This window comes from Pinus tabuliformis, chromosome 3_1 (assembly GCF_031772625.1).
Source record: "Pinus tabuliformis cultivar Carrire ecotype Pingquan chromosome 3_1, CPIR1, whole genome shotgun sequence".
In the NCBI taxonomy this organism is placed as follows: domain Eukaryota; kingdom Viridiplantae; phylum Streptophyta; class Pinopsida; order Pinales; family Pinaceae; genus Pinus; species Pinus tabuliformis.
Window position 1 is genome coordinate 933,916,984 of NC_142301.1, and position 7,788 is coordinate 933,924,771.

General features: G+C 36.6%; 1 protein-coding gene across 4 annotated transcripts; it reads left to right on the top strand.

Annotated features, from left to right (window-relative positions):
* Nucleotides 1–1,038: 1,038 nt before the first annotated feature.
* Nucleotides 1,039–7,466, top strand: LOC149190833 (protein DETOXIFICATION 35-like). 4 transcript variants are annotated; one of them, XM_089412282.1, is made up of 6 exons: nt 1,039–1,119; nt 5,445–5,501; nt 5,790–6,028; nt 6,349–6,467; nt 6,705–6,791; nt 6,885–7,466. In XM_089412282.1, the coding sequence occupies exons 2-6, from the start codon at nt 5,446–5,448 to the stop codon at nt 7,029–7,031; spliced, it is 648 nt and encodes a 215-aa protein (XP_089268408.1). In that variant the 5' UTR covers nt 1,039–1,119; nt 5,445; the 3' UTR covers nt 7,032–7,466. The 4 variants fall into 4 exon arrangements, with proteins under 4 accessions (XP_089268408.1, XP_089268410.1, XP_089268411.1 ...); XM_089412283.1 differs by having other exon boundaries at nt 1,049–1,119; nt 6,909–7,466; XM_089412284.1 differs by lacking the exon at nt 6,349–6,467.
* The last annotated feature ends 322 nt before the right edge of the window (nt 7,467–7,788 follow it).

The following is a 7,788-nucleotide window of genomic DNA, read 5'->3' on the forward strand; positions in this document are numbered from 1 at the left end:
GATTTACAGTTCGGGTTTTCTGGTTTGGGAGTGGTTTTTGAGGGTCGATTTGGTCCTGGCAGTGGTTTGTGAGGGTCGATTTGGTCCTAGGAAGTTAGATTTGTTTTGAAATGGAGGGCGGAGCTTAATTTCTTTTCAAATGGAGGGCGGCTCCTTGTTTTCACGGATTCAGTCTGTTGTTTTGATGAATTCCGGATTCAGGGTGTATATGGCTCCCTGGTCCTGTATAAAAATGGTTTTGAAATAGGTTTTTTCATCATAGTTCACAAATCTAAATGTTCTAGTTAGCAGCAGCAGTTTCAGTGCGATATTCTTGCATTTTCATTGTTCAATCTGCTTATTCTTCTCTTGTTTTGGTATCCATGGTTTCTTGGATTTGAACGGCTCATGCCACTGCAGCAGCAACAACAACAGTCGGTACTTGACAGAATTGTTGGCTGAGCGCGAGAAATTAGGCCCCTTTATGCAGGTCCTGCCCATCTGTAGCCAGCTTTTGAATCAGGGTAAGTTGGCTTCATATGTCTTGTTTTTCTTCAAGTTTGAAGTACAGGAGAAGATAGTTGCTGAGTATGATACAGATTATCAGTTGTTCTGGAAGGCCAAATTAGGTGGATTCATGCCTCCTGCAGTTGTTCGGTGATAATCACTTCGCCAGTGAACGCTGAATGCTTCCGTTGGTTTGGAAGCAAATATAACCGTACTTTGCCAGTGAATGCTGAATGCTGTCGTTGGTTTGGAAGCAAATATAACCATGGTTGCAAGAGACCATGATTTTTTTTTTTAATGGTTGGATATCAAATTTTGTTAAAGATTCTCTCCATCTGCCTGTTACCCAGAAGCAAAAGAAAATAACTAAAGCTGAAAAAACATGTAGAAGTATCATTATGCTGATTTGGATTTCATATTTTGGAAAGAAGATTTCGCTTCAAAATTAACCTGAATCGTATATTGACTTTTCAGGAAATGGTCCATTATGATTGTGGCCGAGGCCTTGTACCGTGGTGGAAGTATTGAGGAAGTGATGACTGATAATGAGCTTTTTACATCTGATAGAAAAGTTGAACAGAGATCATAGTTTTCAACACGTGAGTGCGTTTCAACATATGAGAACTTTATAAGGTATGCTGAACTGTATTGAATGTTGCTTTATTTTGCTGCCAAGTTTATCCATGGTGACTGTTTTTATATACAACACTGGAGTTGCTCGTAGTATGCGTAATATTTGACTAGACCATGTCGAGCATTGCAAAAATTTGCTTTTCACTTAATTTTACCCATGGCTGAATCTCTGCTTCCACTTATTCTGCTATGTTTTTCAGAGCATGCAATGGATTTTTCATATTTAACATTATCTTGCCATTTACCCCAGTCATTTGGACTTTGATAAACCACTGACAACACGTTTTTAACAAGCAAAGTGGCCTACATTGTTGAACCATTCGAGGAATGATCCAAGCATGCCTGCCCATGCATTTTGTATAGTGCACTCTAAAATGGTCCATTTTCAGGTTTGGTTAACCAAAAATACTAGGACCCAAAGATAAGAGTTGCATGTAGCTATTTCCAGTTACATAAGATGCAAGATTGCACCAATAAATAATTAAGAACCTGGTAACCTATGGGAGTGCCTACACTATGAAGAACTATGTTTTGAGTTTGGGAAAAAAGACACCCACTTAATATGTAGGATTTTGCTTGAATAGAGGACAGGAACAACTCTAATATTGACCAGATATCTTACACTCCACTAAGGCAATGAGAAGAAGAAACACCAGATCAAACCAAGAAAAAAAATTCCGGTAAAATGTATAATGAGTGAAAAGATAAGAATGCTACCATGCAGGCAACGCAATAATAGCCTTCAGATTTCCCTCCCTTATTTGTCAGGCTTATTGTATTACCCAGCATAACCAGACCCCTGAGCATAATAATAATTCTTACCCTCCATCCCATCTAAATCATCATCTCCGTTCTTTGATTATTGAAATTGAAACACCATTCTGTCTAAACCCTTATCTTCCATCTGCGTGGTAATCATGCCTTCTGGAAAAAGTTAAAAATGGCAGTGCCTTATGGATATGGCAGATTCTGCATGTAACTTGAACTACCAGGTTCCTCCTCCCTTTCAGAGTTTTGACCAGTTGTGTAATAATGGGATGCCCAAGGTTCTTGATGGGTTGCTTGGCTGTATATCTGACTTTGATTAAAATCCGGTCTAACTGCTTGGCCTGATCTTTCCCAATCATTTGGATCTGAGTTGTAACCATAGTTTGAAGCCACCTCTTGAGGATTCTGATAGGGTAATGTGTTTGTACCTTTGTAGGTATTGTCATTCAGGTATGACACAGTGGACAGGCTAGCTTCAGTAGCTGTGAAACCAGGCCCTGGATTATGTCCTTCAGAACCATGCATGAAGCCATTGTTTACTGGATCTACATACGATACAGAGAAATTATTGCTGGGCTTTTTTGGTTCAAAGATGTTCACACATTCACTAGTTGATGGAACAACTACTATGAAAGAAGGATCAAAGAGGCCATCAAAATAGAAACTAATACAAGTTGTCTTTAGCAAGATGATGGATTAAAGATTAGTTGTAGACTTGTAGTTGGCTTTCATCTCTTAGGAACAATGAAGTGCAAAGCAACAACTGAAGTTTTTCCCTGTGCTCAGTAGTCTAGGTTGTAGGTTGGGTTCTCACACTTGCATCTTAGAATATTTTATATCATGACAAGCATAATCAGCTTACCCCTTTTACTGTGGCTTAATAATGATAACAAAAGTCTATTATAATTCATGTTCAGCCGGTTATACAATTAGTTCATTAACAAATTAAGGAAGCATGTAAATATATATACCGAGGGAAGATGAAATATCTTGACACTAAAGTCCTGATGATGAACATTAGTTTGTGGGCTTAAAACATCAAAAGAACTATGAACCAAATCACATATACTCCAACAACCAATGGAGGAATTCCTTCATTCATCAATGGATGAAATGCCTTCATTACCAAACTGCAACTTTCAACAATCTAAAGTTATATTACTTATTGTCCTAATAAAATTCAAGTTTATCATTTATAGCTTACGTGTGTGTAAGTTACATAATTAAAATCAAGGATGCTCCCTCATAAAATGGAAAGAAATAGCCAAACCAAAATAAGGCAAGGCTGTAGTTTCCAAAATAAGGCAAGGCTGTAGTTTGAGAGTTTAAAAAAATACACACTATTATGGCAAGGCTGTAGTTTCCAAGAGCATATCGAAAGTAATATAGGGGCAAGTTTGTGGCATCAAGTCATAGAGCAAAAATATGTGGACCTATGATCTTTGGAGGAATGGATTAGACTTCCAAATAAAATTGTTACAAATGTCTCAATGGTTAAAAGGCTCTTGTTCAATCTTTTCCTCTGCTGGGCAATTGGCAATGTGGAGAATAGGAAATGGATTGAATGTGAAAATAGGTGAAGACACCTAGCTCCACAAGATTAATGAAGAAACTATCAAGACCCTGGCAATGGCATACTCACTCAAGCTGATGTTATGTCCAAAATTGATCACCATATAGAAACAGCACTGGAAATTTGCAAGGTCAACAGGCTTGGAAGGAGGTTCAAAGGACAATCGAGATGGCTATGTTAACATCTTACAACTAAGTACAATGTGGAGAATAGGAAATGGAGAGAAAGTGAGAATAGGTGAAGATCCCTAGGTGAGGTTTAAAAGGCTCCAGGAGATTAATGAAGAAACTATTGAGACCCTGCATAACAATGGCACACACTCAAGCTGATATTGTGGATCCAAATTTGACCACCATGCAGAAACAACACTAGATATCAGCAAGGTTCTTGATGGGTTGCTTGGTTGTATATCTGACTTTGATTAAAATCTGGTCTAACTGCTTGGCCTGATCTTTCATTAACAAATTAGTTCATTAACAAATTAAGAAAGCATGTAAATATATATACCGAGGAAAGATGAAATATCTTGACACTAAAGTCCTGATGATGAACCTTAGTTTGTGGGCTTAAAACATCAAAAGAACTATGAACCAAATCACATATACTCCAACAACCAATGGAGGAATTCCTTCATTCATCAATGGATGAAATGCCTTCATTACTCAAACTGCAACTTTCAACGATCTAAAGTTATATTACTTATTGTCCTAATAAAATTCAAGTTTATCATTTATAGCTTATGTGTGTGTAAGTTACATAATTAAAATCAAGGATGCTCCCTCATAAAATGGAAAGAAATAGCCAAACCAAAATAAGGCAAGGCTGTAGTTTCCAAAATAAGGCAAGGCTGTAGTTTGAGAGTTTAAAAAAATACACACTATTATGGCAAGGCTGTAGTTTCCAAGAGCATATCGAAAGTAATACAGGGGCAAGTTTGTGGCATCAAGTCATAGGGAAAAAATATGTGGACCTATGATCTTTGGAGGAATGGATTAGACTTCCAAATAAAATTATTACAAATGTCTCAATGGTTAAAAGGCTCTTGTTCAATCTTTTCCTCTGCTGGGCAATTGGCAATGTGGAGAATAGGAAATGGATTGAATGTGAAAATAGGTGAAGACACCTAGCTCAAGAAACTATCAAGACCCTGGCAATGGCATACTCACTCAAGCTGATGTTATGTCCAAAATTGATCACCATATAGAAACAGCACTGGAAATTTGCAAGGTCAACAGGCTTGGAAGGAGGTTCAAAGGACAATCGAGATGGCTATTCTCCGTAAGGATCGACATTCAAATACACTACCTGCACTTCTTTACTGGCCCAGGTTCTGGCATGGCTTTGAGGAATATACACATTTTCTTCCCTTATAGAGCCACTCTAGAAGAGGAAGATCTCCATAAGATGTGGAATTACCCTGCAACAATAGATATAGAACAAAGCAGTGGGAAGTGCATATGGCCACCAGAAGCCAATTAGTCTAACCTTTGTGTCTCAACAGAAGCTAAGCCATAGGCCATGTATGGGTTCTTTAGCACCTTTTTCCAAATGATATAGGATTCTCTCTGGTAACCTTGTTATAGTTTCAAGCGATTGTTCTCAAGTTTGACCGTTGTTTCACCTCTTAAGTATTTATAACCATTCTTCATTGAGCATGAATTTGGATGTAATATCCCCTTTTAAGTATTTCTAACCATTCTTCTTTCAGCATGGATTTGAATGGAAGGAAGCCATGATTTTCATTGGAAAAACCATTACTTCTTTCAGCATGAATTTCAATGTGATTTTCCTTTTTAAGTATTTCTAACCATTCTTTCTTTCAACATGAATTTGAATGCGATCTCCCCTTTTGAGTATTTTTAAGCATGAATTTGAATAGATGGAAAGACATGATTTTCATTGAATAAGTTATAACCATTCTTCTTTCAGCATGAATTTGAATGTGATTACTACATTTAAGTATTTCTAACTAATCTTCTTTCAGCATGAATTTGACTGAATGGGAAGCCATGATTTTCTTTGGAATTAATGCCGCCATCAGGTAAGCTAGCTATTTTAGTTCCACATACCCTCTTTATTTCAACAATATTATTTTACAATTATTTTTTCTGTTTTTGTCTGAAACATGTTGAAATATGGCATGTCAGACCTTATGTAGATGGGACAACAGAACGTTCTAAGCTACAAAGAAATGATGGCCTTTCCCATGTCTTGGAAGCACATTGCTAACAAATTGTTTATTTTTATCTGTAGTTTTGATGTTGTATCCTGCTTTTCTCTCTTTCAAACTTCAATTTTAAGTTTACTCTATTCAACACATCTTCTGCAGCGTGAGAGTTTCCAATGAACTAGGTGCTGGCCATCCAAGAGCTACAAAATTCTGTGTTATGGTTGTGGTTGCACAATCACTATTGATTGGCATTATTTGCATGGTTATAGTTCTTCTCGTGAAGAACAAATTTGCCGTACTATTTACTGACAGCGAGGTGATCATGAGAGCAGTGTCTAAATTAGTAATCTTTCTTGCAGTAACAATGCTTCTAAATAGTGTACAGCCAGTTCTATCAGGTAATATTTTGTATGTGATTTGCATTCAATCCTCTTATATTTGATTTTGATTTGAGTGGGCAAAGCTCATATCTCCAACATAATTCCGTGCTTATTTCCACCTACATGCTTGGGAGGTTTTCACCTTTGCTTATAAATTTTCAATCATCACATTTTTTCAATCATAATGGTCCCTCTGATCCAGAGCACTCTCCTCATAACGCTCAAAGAAAGTAGATTAGTGATTTGAAGTCAAACCAAACAATTAGCAGTCAGCCCTAATGGTTTCAAGGTGTAATGTTTTCAAGATACTCATGTTTTTCTCTTGGAAATGTTATCAGGTGTGGCTGTTGGTGGAGGGTGGCAAGGTTTGATAGCCTACATAAACTTAGGATGCTATTATGTTTTTGGTGTACCTCTTGGTCTACTTTTGGGCTACAAGTTTGACTTAGGAGTAAAGGTGCACTAGGCATTCCCATGTTTTGTTTTTTATGCTTTGTTCGTTATGATTCCAACACACTGATTTCAGCATTGCAACCATTATTGGAGTAGAAGGCAAGACTAGTAGGCCTTCTCTGGTCTCTCTATTCCAAGCTTTAAAAATTGATCTTGTTGTAAGCATTGCCTTCAGTGAAAGCAAAAGTTTGTTCAGCCATCTAACTTTTTGTGTATATTTGATGTTGAAATGAGTGAGCAGGGTATTTGGAGTGGGATGATTGGTGGAACTGCACTGCAAACCTTGATTTTGTTATTGATTGTATATTTCACAAACTGGAACAAAGAGGTATGAACTATGAAATGATCTTATGAAAGCTGGAGATGAACTGATGGAATAGTTGTATTTATTTTGTATTTGTTTATATGTTGAACACTTCAGTTCTTGATCTCCGTGGAAATGCAGGCCTCTGCTGCCGAGAATCGTATCAAGTTATGGGGTGGTGGTGTAGTTGAGGCCCTCAAACACAGCTCAGTTGATTTAAAATCAGAGCATAATGCTGATGTCAATATATTGATTGTTGCATAGAAGTAATAATGCTTTAGCAACAGCCAATTATTCGTCACATTAGCTTCCATTCTAACTTTCTTCCACATGAGTAGCAGGCAACAAACGGCAGTAAGAGGAACAGTGAACCATCAACTTTCACGAGAATCAATAATATTTGAGATGGTTGGAGATTGGAGTGGAAGGAAAAATATTTCCCTTTTAAAATGTCTGGGAGATGTTTATTCACAAAGTATCACTTTCAAAGTGTATGCTTATTCACAGGTATTACTATCTTTTGAATGGCTGGCCCAAATTTCACTAAAAAATTGGGAGGTTGGTCAAGTAAATGTTCATTCACAGGTACTATGAAAGCTGGAGGCATATAAAACCACCTACAGGTGCGAGTACAACATATTAAAATATCAAAAAAATTCAGGAATTCTGAGATAAATGAGGAGATAGAGTTTTTCCTAATTACCATTTTTTTTTAATGAAGTATTACGAGCTACAGGATTTTCATTGATTTTCATAGCATATATATCTTAACGGAAATTTTTCTTGATTGTATGTACGTATCATATTAATTTCAAATAAGAATACTTTCCAAATTCATAGGCTTTTGTTTTCAGAGCGATGTCAGTTTTAAATGCTGTTGTTCGATATAAGTAACAATTGAGAATGTTTCATTCTCTTCATTTTTTTTCATTTTATTTTAATTTTACTAACATATTTACGTTTAAAATATATTATTATACCTGATAAATCATAATCATAAAAGATATGATAAAACATAATC